The sequence below is a fragment of the Diabrotica virgifera genome, chromosome 9 (assembly GCF_917563875.1).
Source record: "Diabrotica virgifera virgifera chromosome 9, PGI_DIABVI_V3a".
NCBI lineage: Eukaryota > Metazoa > Arthropoda > Insecta > Coleoptera > Chrysomelidae > Diabrotica > Diabrotica virgifera.
The window spans coordinates 1,916,911-1,937,277 of NC_065451.1; the positions used below are offsets into that span (position 1 = coordinate 1,916,911).

At 32.9% G+C, this 20,367-nt stretch overlaps 1 protein-coding gene across 1 annotated transcript in view; it reads left to right on the forward strand.

The window, feature by feature from the left end:
- Positions 1-20,367, forward strand: part of LOC114324916 (tyrosine-protein kinase-like otk) — a 463,747-nt gene that overhangs the window by 403,354 nt on the left and 40,026 nt on the right. Inside the window, exons 5-10 of the mRNA XM_028272838.2 lie at positions 2,367-2,527; positions 7,669-7,810; positions 7,917-8,053; positions 8,435-8,589; positions 9,197-9,338; positions 11,183-11,491. Of these exons, the coding sequence (XP_028128639.2) occupies positions 2,367-2,527; positions 7,669-7,810; positions 7,917-8,053; positions 8,435-8,589; positions 9,197-9,338; positions 11,183-11,491 (1,046 nt within the window). The remainder of the gene's footprint in view (positions 1-2,366; positions 2,528-7,668; positions 7,811-7,916; positions 8,054-8,434; positions 8,590-9,196; positions 9,339-11,182; positions 11,492-20,367) is intronic.

A 20,367-nucleotide genomic window follows, 5' to 3' on the forward strand; every position in this document is an offset into this window, starting at 1 on the left:
GTTCAAAATATTTTTTTAAATAGGATTTTTTACATCTGGTTTTGGTAACACTTTAGAAAAAGTCACGCGTCGCCACTGCAGAGGGAATAAATAGATAGGAAGGATACTAAAAGAGCTATTTGAAGACGAGGAAAGAATGGAGTCAATAGAACCTTCTTCTTCTTTTTTTTTCTTATATTTGTTGTAGATCTGTCGATCTGTTAATTCCGACGTTGAAGTATTTCTTGAGAGGTAGACTGCCAGCTATCTCTCCATCTTTTTGGTGGTCTCCCCGGTGGACAACATCTGGTTTTCCTTCTAGCGCAATTTTTGATAGTCTGTACTCTTCCATTCTTTTTACATGACTGAACCATTCTCTTCGTCATTTCCTGCCCCATCTTACTACACCTTGCACGCTACATTCTTCCCCGATGATGTTGTTTCGTATTATATCCCTTCTTGTCTTCCCTGCTATTGCTCTTAGTGTCTTCATCTCAGTTGTTGTTCGTAGCATGCTTTTGGTTTTATTGGTGTCTTCTCTTGATCCAATATCATTGGTCATAACAGGTCTGATGCAAGTTTTATAAATTCTAACTTTGCTGTTCATTCTCATATATGGGTTATTCCAGACCACATCTCTCCATCATTCGGACATTGATTATTTGACCTCTTAGGTCTCTGGCTGGGTCATGATAACTTGATAACTCTACACCTAGCTATTTGAACTGATTTAGCTGTTCTATGGGTTTCCCCTCTACCACCAGCTTGCATCTAATTGGATCTTTGGCAATGGTAATGCATTTTGTTTTCTGCGTGTATATGTTCATGTTAAGTCGTCAGCATGCTTGGTAGAATCGATAAAGTTGTCTTTGTAAGTCATCCTCATGCTCTGCAATCAGGGCTGCATCATCCGCATAGCACACTATACTGTAGAACCAATACAATTGAACCAAGAGGTAGAAATGGAGCTACAATTACAAGGGGAAATTGAAGATGTTTACGAGGGGGTTTTAGGGAAAGCCCAGGGATTTGAGTGGCAAACTTTTTGCATCTTTTTGAGGTCTTAAAATTAACATGTTCCACAAAACTCAGTTTGTTCGGACGATTTTTAGAGGTTCAGTGGCATTTTCGTCTCTGACACTGGACTAAAATGAAAAGTGGAAATATAGCGATGAGTAAAGTCCGGATTATAAACATGACAGAAAGGTCAAAATAAGCACTTATATAAGCAAAATATGTCGCAAAAATAAGCAAAGTTTTTATGAAATAAGCAAGGTTCAAGAAAAAAACGTGTAAGTAAACATGGATATAATGATATAAATAGGAATAAAGGACATTAACATTAAATTACATTTATTTTTAATTATCGTATTATTAACAATAAATAAAAAATTACCAAAGTGTTAAGCTATAATAAAATAAAAAACAATCGAAAAATAATTAACATATTAATATACTTTTTATTCATGGCCATAAGCATAAAAACTATTAACAATAATATGTTTTTCAAAATTTTCTTGTAAAAAGCTATGTCTTCTATCTGTATACATTATATTTATACGTAGACAAAGTTCTTTCAACATCTGCAGATGTGATTGGTGCGTATTTAAATTTAGACATATGTACCGGTATTATTTCTAACGTGCATAAAATAGATTTTTCGGGATTCTTCTATATTTTGAATTGAATAATTAATAAGGTATTACGAAAGTAGAAAGTAAAATAGTTATTTACTAATTTATTAATCATATTTCGTCACCATTTTGATATTTAGTTGTAATAGTTATTTCATCAGTGGTAAAAAAGACATTGAAAAGCCCTAATAAAAAATTTTCATTTTTGACTTATACTCTTAATACATAGCACTCTAGATTTTACAACAATATAATAAATTTGGGCTGTCTGCAGACAAATATTAGTTTAATACATGACAGGTATAACTATGGGTTTTCCCGTTTATCTCCAAAGCCTAAGGGATTAACATTCTTATGGTTTATTGAATTATTAGAGTTTTATAGATCTGTATACTTCATAGAATTTTGCTTAAGACTGGAAATACCATGAAATTTCACTATAGTTTATCATAAGAAGTAAAATAAACAAAGATAAGCAACATATCTTTAAAATACGCATTTTTACTAAAAATCTGGATTGTAAGCAAAAAAAGCAACATGCTTATAATTCGGACTTTAGCGATGACACTATTTTTGTCTACGAGTGTATTTAACGTTGATGAAAAGGCGTTTCTCAACGATAATTTATTCCCGCTGATGTTTATTAGACTCGAACGGGAAAAGGCAAATAAAAAAGTCGAGAGATAAAAATAAATGGCATATCCTCCTTGATTTCGTGTGAAAGACAGAAAGGTGCATTATTTTTGATTACAGGAACACAGACCATTTAACGAAATCGGCCAGGCTTGAAATTAAAAAGAAGAGGTTGCACATCAAGTCCGTGGAGGCATCAGACAACGGGGTTTACAGATGTGTCGCCAAAAACGAGGCTGGAGTTCAGCATTCTGCGAAGAATTTCGCTCTGATTGTTCCAGGTAAGTTTTTTTTTACTTTATTGATCAATATCACTAATCTACAGGGTGATTGATTAGTGGGGTAAAGCTCAATAGATCCGCTATAGTAATAGATAGCAATAAAAGTTAATAACAAAACTTGTAGCCAACTTTGAGCTTCACATTACAAAATTACTTAAAATGTTACATACGATAACACAGTGGCATACCAAACTTATGTTTTTTTTAATGGAACACCCTATATTTTATTTTATATTCGAAATTCTGTTAACTTCTCCATCACAAAAATATAAAGATTTGTTATGTTATACAGGGTATTTACAAAGTTATAACCACTTTTCTATAAAATCGTAACAAGTTCAACAACCTATATAAATAAAAATAAGCACAACAGCAATGGTTTATTCATGCCATATTTTTTTTATTTTTTGTCCAAATTTTCAAGAATTATTGATTTTGCTAATTTTCTTTATTTCAAATACAGGGTGAGTCAAAACGCAAGTACATTACTTTCTCAGTAATTTTAAATGGAACACCCTGTATTTTATATCTATTGAAAAGTACCATTACCGTACTTTAATTTTTATATCACATTCCCTATGTTCAAATTTATTAGTTTTCGAGATGAAGCCATGACTGAATTGACAATTGACGATTACTGATTATCAATCCGGTAATCATTGTAACAATGTAGCAAATAAATAAATAAAAATAATTTATTAGTAATACATTTTAATACAAAAAAAAAACAACCACAACATGCAACATTTTTGAAACAATTAAAAACTACTTTTTTATGTAAATGCAACAAATAAAGAAAGAAAATTAGTAATAAATTTTACAAAAAATACACAAACACAAAATACAACATTTTGTGAAGACAAATAAACACTACTTTTGTATGTAAATTTAACAATGTAACAAATAAAGAACGAAAAATAATTTATCAGTAATACATTTTACAAAAAAACATGTTTGAAAAAATTAGAAGCTACTTTTATTAAAATATTTTTAATATTTAATTACATAAGGTGTTCAAAATTACCTCCTAACACGTTTTATGCACGCCTAAAAACGATCATTGAAAGAGCTACTTACTCTACCAAGCATTTGTAAAATACACTTTGTATTCTATTTTTCATCTCATCCCTTGTTGTTGGAGGTATTTTATAAACTTCATTATTAACGTAACCCCAAAAAAATTAGTCCACTTTATTAAATTCTGGTGATTTGGGTGGCCACGCTACTGGTCCATTGAAAAATAAAAATATCTCGAAAACTAATAAATGTAGACATAGGGAACGTTATCTAAAAACTAAAGTACGGTAATGGTACTTTTCAATAGCGATATAAAATGCAGAGTGTTGCATTTAAAATTACTGAGAAAAGAATGTATGTACTTGCGTTTTGCCTCACCCTGTATGTGATATAAAGAAAATTAGCAATATCAATCATTCTTGAAAATTTTGAAAATACGTAAAAAAAATGGCATTAATAAACCATTGCTGTTTTGCTTATTTTTATTTATACAGGGAGTTGAACTTGTTACGATTTTCATAGAAAATTGGTTATAACTTTGTAAATACCCTGTATAACATAACAAACGTTTATATTTTTGTGATGGAGAAGTTAACAGGATTTCGAATATAAAATAAAATATACGGTGTCCATTTAAAAAACATAAGTTTGGTATGCCACTGTGTTATCGAACACCCTATAACATTCTTACTAATTTTGTAATGTGAAGGTCAAAGGTGGCTAAAATTTTTGTTATTAACTTTTATTGCTATCTATTACTATAGCGAATCTATTGAGCTTTGCCCCACTAATCAATCACCCTGAGTTTCACTCATTTTCGTTTATTTTACATTTAGATAATTCATAAGGATATAGTAATATACAGAGTGAACCAAAATTCAGGACACGTCTAATGATCTCTTAAATTGGTGACCCAAATTGTACAAAAACCGCCTATTCTACAATATGCAGATTTCAAATTTGAAACTAGCACTGTTGCCAGATTTACCATTTTTCTGATATCATTAGCCACTTTGGTTTTTTAAATACAACACTCTGTATATTGTATTATTATAGGAATCCTCTCTAAATTCTGGTTGCTCAGGATCATGACGACTTGAGTTACATGACGTAGAAGCTAATAGAAGAATATAACAAATGGGGTCTCGAAGTCAACATTAAGAAAACTGAAGCCATTTGTATTGGAGGGACAAAATAGTCCATTACATTAGACGATGGGGTAGAAATTAAATACTGTGATGAATACAAGTACCTGGGAATGAAGATAACTCAAGATGGAACACTCGATGCTGTTAGAAAAGACAGAAACATACAGGGTAGAAAAGCCATATGTATTTATAATGAACGGCATTATGTGAGATCAAACAATATCTAAAGCGAACAAACAGCTCATATACAATACCATACTTAAAAATGTAATCACATATGGCAGTGAAGTTTGGTCACCGAAACAAAGAACAGAGAAAATGTTACTAGTAACAGAAATGGGCTTCAAAATGCCATCCGTTGTTAATTTGACAGTATTCTAAACGATAGTAGAATGCTTCTATTACATTTATCCATGTTTCTCTAGAAATTAATATGGATTCATCGATAATTCTTTGCCTTAGTTCTGCAACACTTGTTGGTTTGGTTTTATACTTCTTCTGGAATGCATATTTTAGATTCCTCATGTCTATTTATTTATCGTTCCGTATGCTTTGTAGAAGGCTCGGATTCAGGCGTTACCAGAATTTTGCTTTCAAGTGTAAGAAACCTGTAGTTCTTCTGTTCTTTAAATAAATTTCTCGTTGTTTTGGTAGATGTCGCTGTTACGTCCTTTCAGTGGCGGCCGGTCAGGGTCGGCAGTGCCGACCCACACATTTATAGATATAGATTTTTTAAATATTTGTATCTCTGAAATAAAAAAAAAATCTATCAGATAATACAGACTAAATTTTATTCATGGTTTTTAAAAGAATTTGATCAATCCGAGCGTTAAGTGATCCCTGCGCATAACAGACTTCTCAAAAAATCAATGATCCGAGCCATTTATCTGACTTTTCGGCTAGCCGTCCCTAACATCCGTAGCTTGACAATTTACACGTAAAACTCAACGACGACGTAACAAGTCGATGAGCAAGCGAGAAGCGAACATTACGTTTCTCCGTGGGCAATAGAAGATACGGCATGGCAGGTTACGCGCCAAGTACGGCACATTTAGGTCTGCCGGTCGGTGTTTCATTTGGAAGCATGCATCGGTAGAAATTGTCAAAAATAATCACGCCGTTTTACGTCGTTTAATTGATATTGTAATTTTTTTAAGTTGTCAGGAATTATCATTTAGTGAACATGATGGATCGAAGCATTTGTTAAAAATCAAAGTAATTATAGAGAATTAATAAAATTGTTTTAGAAATACCGATTTACTTTCTGATTCGAAGTGTATTCGTAATACAGAATGAACTACATAATACATATAATCAAATAGTTAAATTTTGAATAACGTTGTTGAATCTGAGATTTAGAAAACCATTTGCTTTTCACTGAAAGTAGATGAAACTTCTGATTATCATGTCATTCATAATTATCAATTATTTTGTTCGATACGCGTTACGTGGTAATATTTATGAGAGGTTTTTAGGTTTTAGAGATGTGAGTAAAAGCAATAAGGCAGAATATATTTTTGGTGTTTTAAAGAACAGATTCAAATTTTTCTTTACCAAAAATAAATTGGTAGGGCAAACTGGGGCAATCTTATGACGGCGTTGCTGTGATGAGTGGTGAATTGAATAGTCTCCAGGCAAAAGTTAAAACTATTGCATCACAAGCTTTATTTACTCACTATTATGCGCATATAATGAATTTAGTTTTACATGATATATGTAAAAAAATAAAGAATATCGACTTTTCTTGCCAGTTTAGCTCACCTAAACGGATTACTGCTTTAGAACAAATTTGTTTCGAAAAAAAAAGCGAACAGTTTGTCAGACGCGATGAAATTTTAAATCTCGGTTAGTTTTATCTAAGCAGATTATCTCGTATAGTTTTAGTATCTGTAGCAGATTTTCGTGAACAGCTTTTGAAAGTTTTTATTTTATTATCGAAGGCGATGATTTTGAAAGTGGCGATACCTCGATCCGTGAAGCAATCGGTTTGAGAACTTTATTAAATACTAATGACTCTTTCAATATGTTTTTAAATATTTTTAAGACAGAGTTTGCCCAAGATATTCCTTGTTGTTCAAAATCAGTCAACTGACATTATTTATTCTAAAAATAGAATACGAAAGCTGGTGCAAAATCTCAGAGATTTTCGTAATGATAGTAGTTTCCAATATATATGCAGTGACGTTTTGGATTCGCTTGATATTTCCGAACCACCCCAAAAAAGACAACGACATGATACATATTCTCGAAAAACGAGTAAGTATATCTTGAAATTTTGGATACCTACTATTATATGCAAATAGATACTCGTTTTTCGAATTTTAAAGATTTGCAAATTTTTGACCTCTTTGACGATTTAAAATTTAAAAGTTACGTTCGCCAAAGAATTTCCAAGATATTTATTATTACAAGTTAGGTACTTAAAAATTATGCTGGTCCAAATATTTTCAGAAAGTGGGATAAGTTGCACAATATGTGTGTATAATTCTATGTAGTAAGTACTGCAATTCATTACAACAAACTGTTTATCAATTTTCTTATTACCACCAATTTCTGCCTAAAAAAAAAACGGGATTTACCTTGTCTCAAAAGAATCAACACGTATTGTCGAAACACCATGAAACAAGAGAGAATGTCAAGTACATCAAATAAAAAAAAAAAGCAAAAAACAACAAAATCTCCTATGATGAATTAAGCCTTTTAGTTTGATGGTATACCTATATGAGGAGACAAAAAAACCTTGCCGACCCTGTCTCCAAGGCCACGAGCCGCCACTGCGTCCTTTATCAAATTATTTTTTACTAGGTTGCTTAATGACAGTTAAGTTTGGTTTCAATTCAGAGCCCACTACGCGCTGTTCTGACGAATCCAAGAAGATGAAACATACGTAAACAGATGGTGGTGTTCTCTGAAACTAAATTAAATCTTAAACGGTCTTTTAATTATCTTATAAAATAATTAATTTCTTGTCTCTAGGTAACCACACTCCACTTATACAAACCGTGCCTTCAGATTTAATAATGAAGCAAGGAAACACTGCCTTCTTGGACTGTTCCTACCAAAATGCCGACGTTATAGAGTGGTATCTGAAAGACCAACGACTTGAAAATAATAAAAGGTAAGGCATTCTTTCCAAAAAAAATCGCGTAGAAATCTAAGAATCTTTGAAATATTTTGGTGTTGTATTTGAAACATTTTTTATTTACTTAATTCTCTTTCGACAGAATTACCATCCACTCTAACGGAACTCTACAGATCAACGATGTCGGCAAGCTGGATCAAGGTCTCTATACTTGCGTCGGCATCAGAAGTGAATCTGCAGAGGTTCCTCAAAGTTACACTGCCGAATTAAAGTTAGCATGTAAGTAAAAACATATACTAAAGTGAAATAATGTGTAAGTAATATATGAAAAGAAATATTTACACCTCGTCTAACCCTCCATTCTGTGAAAAGAGTTTCGCTATTTTTAGCTCTTCAGACAGAACTTGCTTAAAAGACTTGGTGATTAATACACAAACATGCTGGCATTGACAGATGCATGCAGAAAATCCAGATTATACTAATCTGTAAAGTAAAATATATTAGGTTGTACGTTACATGAATTAGCTTTACTATTAGTTATATAAATTCAGTGCCCAGCTTAGTTAAAATTTTTGAAATTACTTCCAAAGGTCATGTTATTTTTTGACTGTTTTAGTTTGCTGATGAGAATAGTATTTTAAACGTGAATTTTATTTATAGATATCGAACCAATGACATCCGCCTCTTTTGAACCAACACTGCCAGAAAACTCACGGAAAATCGTAGGTGAAGGGTCCAGTTTTCAACTTACCTGTTTACCGCCAAAAAGTTTACCTCCCGTTAAGAAATGGTGGGAAAACCAACATGGACACACTGTAAGTAAACTACTGAAATTTCAGTCTTCTGAAGACGTCACATAAATAAAAAGATGCTCTGCAGTCTCCTTATCACTAAGGTTATTGCTAGATTTCATTGTTGTCAAAGTACAACTGTACAGAAATATCTGAAACGTCGAAGGCCATTCAGGTAGCAAATCAAGGAGAGGGGACACCAGTTGAACGCTTTGGTGCAAAGAGTAAACATCCATTTAAAATACATTATACAGAAAACAGTGGTTTTGCGACATTGTGAGATAAAATCGTCGAATAGTTGTTTATTTAGAATGCATTTCACGGGCCATGAAAAATAGGACACTAAAAACCCGTGAAATGTTTTAAAATTTAGGCAGGAGAAAGGAGAAGGAAATTTTAGTATGTAACAGGTAACAAATAAAAATCCGAAAAACCTTTGAAATCCGATTGATTTGACAACGTCGCGTAACCAAAGTTCTCGATCGGTCTGACCTTGACGGTTTCAGATATTTTTGTCAACTTGTACATATCTACAGGTCCACACATCTCAAAGAATTTAGCTAGAATACACACAAAAAGTCTACGTAAAATATTTAAACTAAGTATACAATTTTGATTTATTTTCGTGTAGATTTCTGACACTGGTGATATTCGTGTGGACGATGGACGACTTATCATCGATCACGTAAAACCTGAAAACGCTGGATTCTACAAGTGCGTCGCTGAAAATATCGCCGATATCACTGAAAAAACCATCGAAATTGTCGTTACAAGTAAGTAAAAGTCTTTTTTCTACAACCACTATTCAAAGTGCACTTTTCTGCACGGTTTTATGTTAGCAAACTTGATATTTTCTCACAGTATAAGATATTTGACATTAGTGTGCAGAAAAGTGACGTTTCTGTGCCGCAAAGTGACGTTTCTGTGCCGCAAAGTTCTTTTCTGCACAGTTGACTACCTCATTCTGAGTAACGTTATATTCTGTTTACATCCGTGGACTACCGCATTCTGAGTAACGTTATATTCTGTTTACATCCGTGGTTAAACTTTAGACAAATATATAACCTATAAGACAATTATTATATTTAACTATAGCATAGAAACTAAATTATGGATGTTACAACTGTTTTATTTTACAATTTTATTCTTATTAAACATTTTATAATTATCAAATAACCAATAAGGATTTAGCAACCTGTGCAAGAGACGTCGAATGAAGTAGGTTTTGTGTAAATCCGTGACTGCATAAATATAATGTCAATAATGTGTAATAATTGTTTAAATTTAAACAAATTAAGGCAGTGCATTAATTTTTTAACTGATTTCTGTGCAATTTATTTAGGTATAAGGAATTTAAATTGATAAGTAGGTATTAATTAAATACAGTTTAACATTTATCACATAGGTACCTATTATAAGTAATCGTCGTTTGGAAATTGTGATTTTTATTTTTAGGAAAAACTGTGCTTGTAGAAAAAGTATAGTGTGAAACACGTGCAGAAAGATAATTTCTCACTCGTTTGAATTGCGGCACTCGCTTGCGCTCGTACCGCAACTTTTCAAACTCGTGAGAAATTAGTACCTTTCTGCACTTGTTGCACAATATACTATTGTTACTACTACTTTCTGAATATTTTAATTTTGAGTAATTTCAGCAGTCATTTAGTCGGTATGTCACTATAGTAGAAAATTTTTTAAATATCGCAGTTTTGATGGATTTTTGAATATTTTAAAACACTTATAAGAAATTATAAAGTACTTTTAAAAATTTATAAAGGACTTATTACAGTATTAATAAGTCCTTTAATAATTATATAAAGTACAGTATTAAAGTACCTATTACAAAGAGCTTGCATGGGTAAGGGTACATAAAGACTTACGATGGTTTATAAAGAACATTGGTTCTTTTTCCCACATATGTATATCCTAGTTCTTATCGAGTTTTGAACATTTCAAAGAACTATAAACATTTCCATAGCAGTTTTAAAAATTTCTAAAAGACTTATGAAGGATTACAAAGATTTTTATAATTTGAATGTGTATAACAAACATATGGGGTTTATACGGAATGTATAAAGAATTTATAAAATTAACAAAATATTGATTTAGGACGTATGTTTTTATAAGATGGTTGTTCATTTATAAGTGACAAGTCCTAATATAGTACTTTCGAAAAAGTTATAGGAGAAGTATCCTTTTTATGAATTTGGGGATGTTTTAAAGAATTTATAAAAAGATCCATTAAGCAGGTAGGTACTTACTTCTAAAAATTTATAAAGGACTTATGACGGACTATAAAGAACTTAAGTGATTAAATGTATATAAAATACTTATAATAAACATCTGTTTTATAAAATAAATGTTCATTTATAAGTGCTAAGTCCATTCCCGATAAAATTAGGTTTTATAAGATGGCTTATAATTAAAATAGCCTTTTATTTTTCACATATATCCCATGTTTTATAAGACGTTTGTTATAGACGCGTTTTATAAGACGTGTGACATTTATTTAGCAAAATGGGACATCCAAGGTTTTTGTCATTTCAACATCTTGTTATTTGTCTTGTATTTTCAAGTATTTTTGTCCACTTTTAATTATACCTTTTTCTATTTCTAGTGAAACCAAAGATAACAGTACCACCCGAAAGCGTAACTGTCGATGAAAACGAAAAGTCCGTCCTCACGTGCGAGTTTGAGTCGTCCTCAAGGGAACACACCGTCCTTAAATGGAAGAAAGACGGTAAAACTCTGAAACACGAGTACGACGAAGGCGTCCTGTCTCATCCAAGGATCAAGATCTTCAAACAGAACGGAACGCTCTTGATCAGCAATACTCAAGCTAGCGATCGTGGGGAGTATGTTTGTGAGGTCATTACTGCGGGGCAGAAGCCTGTTTTTTCGAAACCTGCCACGATATCTGTGATAGGTAAGTGTTTCACCCAAGTTACCAATGTAAAAATTATCTTGTTTATTCAAGTTGCTGATTTACAAAGCTACAAAGGTCTCTCTTCAAGATTGTTGGTTCGTGTGATGTTTTTTTGCTTCAATATCTAGCATCTGACAACTGCTTACTTGTCAAATCAAGTCCACTTTTCAAAAATCTTAATGAGTTCCAAAGATTTGAATGAATATCAACGAACTTAAGTTAAAATATTTTCTATGGCCAAAATGAGGCATTTCTAAGAAGAAGAAAAATATTCTTAGTGTCCAAAAGAGCAAGTAAGGAATGGGGAAAAGAGATGGAAATCACCAGTTACGGTGAAATCTCTTTTATCTGTGTATAGATCACTGTCATTTAGCCTAACTTCGATCTCTTTCATTCAGGTAGGTTTTTATAGATTTTTGAACCTTTTAAGGGATTTAAAAAAATTTATAAAGAACTTATGGACTGTCATAAGAACTTATAAATATGTAATTACAAATTATCATGGCGGGTTATAAAGGACTTACAAAGAATTTGTAAAGACCTTATTAAGAAATTGTTTCAATTCTTATCAAATAAAGTTCATTTATTATAAGTGTTAAATCATAATATATTTCCGATAAAATTAATTTTTAAAAGTCGTTCCTTTCAATATTTAAACAGCAAGTAATCGAAAAATATGGACATTTGTCTGCCATAAGAACACTAGCCTGTGGCAAAACATAGTTTCCATTTTACGTAGGTTTTGAACTCTTTAAAGAACTTATAAGAATTTATAAAGAACTTATGTTTTAAAAAATGAACTTATAAATGATTCTAAATAACTTTCTAAAAATTTTATAAACGTCTTATCAAGAAATTGTTTCAGGACTTATACTTTTATAAAATAAAGTTCTTTTTATAAGTTTTGAGTCCTAATTTAGTATTTCGTTCTCTTTAATATTAAAAGAGCAAGTTAGTACTAAGTTATAAGTATAAGTATCAGTATGTACTAAATTATAAGTACTAAGTCCTAATAAATTCTTCAAAATGAGAATTTTACGTTTGGCCAAAGAAAATTCATTGTCCGATCTTTAGATTACAAACAAAATAGTATTTCACGACAGAACAATAAAAAGCATGTCGAGCGTATGTTAAAATTATCGTATGATTACCAATTCTATAATCTCTCCATAATGCAAATGCAGTCCTATTAACGATGAACCACTGGATGTATAATAGATTTCTGGCACAACAAAACCCTCCACTATCGATTCATCAACCGAATGCATCATAATAATGGTTTTAATCGTTCAAAATAACAATTTATCCGCTATGGATTTTATGAAATATTAATTTATTATGTCGTCCGGTTAACTGCTAATTAGATTAAATAATATTGAAGCAAATTTTAGAGTATAAATTAATTCATTCTTTGTTATTCCAACTGGCTTCGCTAATTTTTGGAGTGATAGAGGTGCTGCGTGATTTCGCAGTTACTTTGTCGCTGTTGCTCGAATTCATGGAAAGAACGTGCCAGAGTTGAGGTAAATAGTTCCTTTTTTATGATTCGCTCTTGTGATTATGAATCCTACTCAGAAACGGTTCCACCACAAATGAACGCCATTGGTTACTAAATAAAATTAGTATAAGGTTTGTGTTGTAAATATTGATAAACAAGGAATCAATAGTCCCGTTATCTGTTAATTAGATTAAATATTGACTCAAATTTCGGAGTATAAATAATTCATTCATACTTTGTTATTTTTGAAGTGATAGAGGTATTAGGTGATTTCGCAGTTACTTTATCACTGTACTCAGATTGATTAAAAGGAACGTGTTAGAGTTGAGTTGAATCGTTCCTCGAGACAAATCCATCTGATGAGGAGTTTTGAGAAATCTTTGTATTTCTACGTGGTCGTAGAATTTAAAAACTTTTTTTTCAAATATTCCGAGAATGCGTTTGCCTTTTTCCTATTATTTCTAGCCCAAAGTTCATAGTTATCGCTTATCGGGGGTATTTGTGGCGAAGGTTGCTTGATATTTCCTGTTCCAGGCCAAAAGGGGATGATCTGATGCTTCTGTAGTGTTTTTAGTTCTGATGTGGCTTTATTATGATTGGTTCTTGTTTATTCTAATCGAAGAGAAACAAGTGTTTTTCGCCGAAGTTTAAGATGGCATTGGAATGTTTATAAGAAACAAACAATAATAATTTATAATTACAATCTACCCTTCGAATACTTTATGGCGCATATTAAAATCTCATATACAAAACGGAGATTGAAATACGAGTATTAAAACTTTAGGATTTTTGAATCGTCACACTTTGTCACACTGACAATAATTCAAGCAGTAGTGTTATGTAACCGTTACAAAACCATCGTTCGTTAGCCCATCTCTATCACACACAGGGGCGGCTCGTGATAGTATAAGGTGGTGAGGCACACTACACCTGAGGAATTTTATTATTATGGTTAGCTCCTCTTTAATGGCCAGAAGATCGATTTTGTGACATCCTAACGCTAGGACGAATCTAGGACCAATAATCCCGGACAAAAAATCCTTACAAATTATCCCTGGACAAGAAATCCCCAGACAAATAGTCCCCGGATAAATAATCCACGGACAAAAAATCCCCACAAAATATCCCGGACAAATAATCTACAAATATCCCCACAAAGAATTCCGGACAAAAAATCCTCAAGAAATATTTGCTGTTGATTGGTTCTCTAAAACTTTTCCAGTGAATGCGATCGACTCAAGCGCTTTCAGCCTCAGTGCATAGAGTTATTTTGAATTCCAATTCCATATTGGAATTGGAAGAGTGTGCGTTTTTTCAAAAATCGTGGAAGATATGGGGAATGAGCTAAATATTATTCGCTTAAATATTTTGCTCACTCTGATTTGAATAAGTATGTTCAAAAAAATTTTACAAAAAAAAACACAACCACAGCATACATTTTTGAAACACTTAAAAACTACTTTTTTATGTAAATGTAACAAATAAATAAAGAAAAATAATTTATTATGTAGTTATATATTTTATAAAAAAACACACACACACAAAATAAAACATTTATCTACTCTATGTCATATTATACAGTGATGAGCGCGCTAATAACCGGCAAAATAGCATAAAAGATGGAAAACGTATTAAGTTTTGAGATAAAAAGAAATAAAACTAGTCGAGCTGGAAATTTATCGATATTAACCTATTAATTTACATTATATTGATTGTTTCCCACCTTTATACGTATCAGTTTTCGTTGACATACTCCTCTGATACGTGTAAAGCTGGGAAACAATCAATATACTATAAATAAAAAGGTTACAATCCCTAAATTTCCCAGCTCAACTAGTTTCATTTCATTTTATCTCACAACTTAATACGTTTTCCATCTTTTGTGCTATTTTGCCGGTTATTAGCACGCTCATCACTGTATATAAGTTTTTAGTTTGTGAAAACTGTCATTATAGATAGCAGTGCGTGAAGGGTTTAAAGTGTGGGTGAAGTAACAATGTATTTTAAATGGGATTTACTTTTTCGCACACTTTCAATGGGTTTTTTGGCACACTTTCATATAATCAAATATCTTTAACTTTCGCGTTATCATGGTGATGATAATATGAGCAATGACTTACAACAAAATTTTTGACAGTTTGTGGTTTGAAAGTAGTTAGGATTTTTAAATGTCAAAAGTTCTAAAAATTGCAGAATAGAAATGAATTCCAGTGACGAAGAGTTACAGTTTTTTTATTTGTTTATCGTAGATAAAATATTATATGAAACTGTGCGTGAAGTACTTTTTGCGAACTTACGCGATGTATAGCACTCGCTCCGTTGTCGCTCGTGCTCTAATTTTTACTTACGCTATACATCGCGTAAGTTCGCAAAAAGTACTTCACGCACAGTTTCATACAATATTTTATCTACTCTACGATAAACAAATAAAAAAACTGTAACTCTTCGTCACTGGAATTCATTTCTATTCTACAATTTTTAGAACTTTGACATTTAAAAATCCTAACTACTTTCAAACCACAAAACTGTCAAAATTTTTATTGTAAGTCATTGCTCATATTGTCATCACCATGACAACGCGAAAGTTAAGGATATTTGATTATATGAAAGTGTGCCAAAAAACCCATTGAAAGTGTGCGGAAAAGTAAATCCCATTTAAAATACATTGTTACTTCACGCACACTTTAAACCCTTCACGCACTGCTATCTATAATGACAGTTTTCACAAACTAAAATCTTATACATAATATGACATAGAGTAGATTAATAACTATTTTGAAACACTTCAAAACTACTTTTGTATGTAAACGTCCGATGTTGAAGTGGAAACGTTAATAAAATAATTTTTTAAGTTAAATTGTATAATCTTATTTCTCATTTAGAATAATAAATTACATAAATGCCACAAAGAAAAAATAGCTTCACAAGAATATATTAGGTGATGATGAACAATGATTTAAAATGAACACTGTTTTAAATATATACTATCCATAAACTTCTAAAATATAATAATCCATTCGTATATACCGCTTATACATAAAAAGCTATGATCTGCAATCGATTTGTGCTTGTACTAGTCGGTTCAGTTCGGCTATTCCCATTTCGTTCCGCGGAGCCTGAGGCCGTTCGGCTATCCCTATTCCGTTCCGCGGAGCCTGAGGCCTGCCTCAAGGATGGATGAATTTTGTTCCTAGAATCGGTGGCACATTTTTCAAATTTTGCCGGTTTTACTGTTGGCGTTGTCCCATACTGTTGCAGATGGTGTGAGGCTAGCTTCAACTGTAATAATTTGAGAAAGTTGGAATGGCACGTGGAAGACGGATATATAAGAAGATAAAGAGTCAGGGCCGTACCAATTTTAATTTTTTTCATAAAAATAAAGGTATTTAGGAAATTTCAAAAAGCTAAATTATATTTAAAAAACTGATTATAAAACAACGAAATAACGTAAATAGTCGATTGATATACTGGTGAGGTACTGCCTCACCTGCCTCATAGGACAAGCCGCCACTGATCACACATTTATAAAACTAATAACATCGCTGCTATAGTTTGCATTTTCATCAATATGTGATGGCAGTTATTTTGCACATTAAAATGGAATCGAAATTAAAAATTAATTTGTAATTTTATGATATAATATGTATAGACTATTCAAATTTATTTGTTCTGAAATGTGCATAGTAATAAAATGAAATGACAAGTAGGATAATATGATATAATATGACAAAAACGAATTAAACTTTTGTTTCAACGTGATATAAAGTTAAAAATTTATTTTGAAGCAGAATAAAAGTGATTTGAACTGTAGATTTTTAGGAAAAAAACGTTTAATTAATGATTCAGGAGACTTATTATACTATATAACTCATTCATACTTATACGTTTTATTGACAGTTTTATTCATAATAATTTTGGTTAACCCTCTAGAAATAAATATTCGCATAATAAATCGTTGCAAAGTCGATTAGAACACCTTTCAAATGAGGTGTCCCGTAACCTCGGTTAAACAAAAACTAAAATCAAAAGAGGTGTTAGGGTTGCGTGCAGGGCCTATTTTACCACTAGGCCAGTGAGGCACCTGCCTCGGGCCCGCATTATAATGGGGCCCGGAAAGATCATCAAAAAATTTTTATTGCAATAAAACAAGATAAATTTTCAAATTTGTCAACTGTGGTCTTAGGACCACATGTGCCACACTTTGAAAATCTTTCTACGTATCATCCACTGTAGAATCAGAGATAAATGTGAAGAAGACCAGGGTGAAACACAATTTGGCTTCAGAAATGGACTGGGAACCCGGGTCGCACTCTTTGATGTATTATTGCAGAAATGCCGAGATCAAAGGAAAGACGTATTTGCTGTATTTATTGACTATGAGAAGGCCTTTGATCGAGTACAACATCACAAATCAATTAAAATATTAAAGAATTAAGGAGTTGATAGTCAAGATGTACGAATCATAGAAAAATTATACTGGCGTCAAACAGCGACAGCTTGCATAAAAAGAAAATCAACAGAAATATGCAAAATACAAAGACGTGTCAGAGAGGGTTGTATACTGTCCCCACTGTTATTCAATTTATATTCAGATAGAATATTTAAGGAAGCGCTTCATATTTTGGAATGGGGTGTGAAAGTTAATGGAATTCTGATAAATACAATCAGATATGCAGACGATACAGTTATTTTAAGTGATGATATGAATAGATTACAACACCTTTCAAATGTCACTGACACAGTGGGAAGAGAGTTTGGCCTAAACATAAACTGTTCAAAAGATTCACAGTTATATGTTGATGATCATATAATTCAAAGAGTACCCAGTTTTAAATATCTTGGTTGTCATATTATTAAACAACTAGATCCAGATAAAAAGATAAAATGTAGAATCGAGATAGCCCGCACGACATTTTTAAAAATGAGGTCATTTTTCTGTAATGATAACTTGCAACTTAAACTTTGAAAGCGCATGATTAAATGTTACATTTGGTCAGTCCTCTTGTATGTTGTCGAAGCGACATTAAACATATCGACCATTAATCGTTTGGAGGCCTTTGAAATGTGGCTGCACAGACGTACACTGAAAATACCATGGACGGCTACTCTGACAAGTGTGGCAGTCCTTAAGAGAGCAAATGCTGCCCGCGAGCTTCTTCATAACATCAAATATAGAAAAATGGCCTATTTTGGACACGTAGTAAGGGGAGACCGGTATAATATTCTTTAACTTATTATGATGGGTAAAATCGGAGGACGCAGAGGAATTGGTAGAAAACAGGCCTCTTGGTTGAAGAATATCCGGGAGTGGACAGGAGTAAAGAAAGAAGAACAACTATTTAGAATAGCTCGAGACAGAGACAGTTTCGCCATGTTAATCGCCAACGTCACGAGGACTTGATAGGGCACGTTAAGAAGAAGGTCCTAGAACAATTAAAAAATTTGATATCAATATTAACTAATTAACTTAATTAATATTATTATTAAATTATATTTAGGGGCCCGAAAATTATGTAGTGCCTCGGGCCTGATTTGAAGTAAAATAGGTTCTGGTTGCGTGTTGTCCCCATTGTTATTCAATCTGTACAGCGAAGCTATTTTTAGGGAAGCAATATCAGAGGAAGAACAGTGTATATTGTAACAAAATAATTATTGACCTACCCTCGTATACCAGCTCCCGTCTCCGGACAGACAGAACACTATCGATGTTTCGAGATACGCCGATGCAGCAAGCGGTCGAGTCACATGGACATAGCTGGAGATATATAGATATTTCTGGAATATCTGTATCGCATATATAAATAGGACATATTTGTAAATAGAGTTAGTCTTAAGCTAAAGTTTGTAAAGTAAACTTGTATAAATAAAAAATAAAGTCGTATATAAATTACGAACCGCTGGTTTTATTGTAATTAGAAGTAATTACACTAATCACGCTACAGTTGGTGTCGGTGTTCGGTTAACTTAGTGCGATATAAATAAGTGAATTACAGAGAGACTTTAAAAGACTTTTGAACTTTATTCGTCGGGAATAACCGGAGTGCGTTAATTGTTCGGTATTCGGAAAGACTTTAAAAGACTTTTGGACTTTATTCGTCGGGAATAGTTAAAGTGCGTTGATTGTTCGGTATTCGGAAAGACTTTTAAAAGACATTTTGGAAAGTACGTGTGTGCCGACCAAAGATGTTGCTACGAGAACTTACAGTAAAACAGCTCCGTGAACAGCTCGAGGAACGGGATCTGGACAGCAGTGGGCTCAAGATAGTTCTACAAGCACGACTCGAGGAAGTCCTAACGAAGAACGGAGATGATCCAGAGACGTTCCACTTCCAGTCAGCAGAACAAGCAATCTTATCGAAATTAAAAACTGTTTCTGAAACGATTGATGATACTTCTAAGATAAGCAACGAGAAATTTGAAAGTGTTTCTCAAAAGATCGATGAAACTTCTAGACAGAACAACGAGCAATTTGAAAGTGTTTCTCAAAAGATCGATGAAACTTCTAGAAAAAGCGACGAGAAACTTGAAGAAGTTAGTAGAAAAAGCGACGAGAAATTCGAAAATGTTGCTAAAAGATTCAATGAGACTTCTCAAATAATTAAAGAGGTCTGTAGGCAAAACAACGAAAAACTAGAAGAAGTTTGTAAACAGAACAATGAGAAATTTGAAGAAGTTTCTAGAACATTCGATAAGATGCAGAAAAGTGTAGAGACCGTAGAAGAAAAGATCAAACAGCTAGAGAGCAGGATAACCGATACAAAAGTACAACCATCAGTTAATGCAGCAACGTTAGATCCTTTAGTGAAAGATGAACTACCGAGAGACGAAACGTCGCATAATATGAGATTCAAATTACCACCATTTGATGGAAAGTCCTCTTGGTCCATATATCTTAGACAGTTTGAAGCTATTGCGACCGCCAATCATTGGACCGAACAAGAAAAGGCTGTTTCCTTGACTGCTGCTTTACGAGGTGATGCTGCAGATATATTAAGGTCAATTCCCAAGGGTCAAGAAAATTGTTACCAGACCTTGTTCACTCGTCTAGAAAAACGCTATGGAGATGCCCATCTACAACAAGTATACAAAGCACAACTGCGAAGTAGAAGTCAACGAGCAAGTGAGAATCTGCAAGAATTTGAAGCAGATGTGGCTCGTGTGGTGCGGTTGGCTTATCCAGAGGTGCCAGACAGCGTTTTAGAAGAAATTGCAGTAGATACCTTCGTCAATGGGCTGAAAGATAATGAACTACAGAAAGCTTTACGACTAGCAAGACCGAAAGTTTTAGATGAAGCACTTGCTATTGCATTGGAACACGAAACGGCTAGTCAAACTTCACGAGGCCATAGAGTAAGAACCATTGAAGAAAGTGACGAAC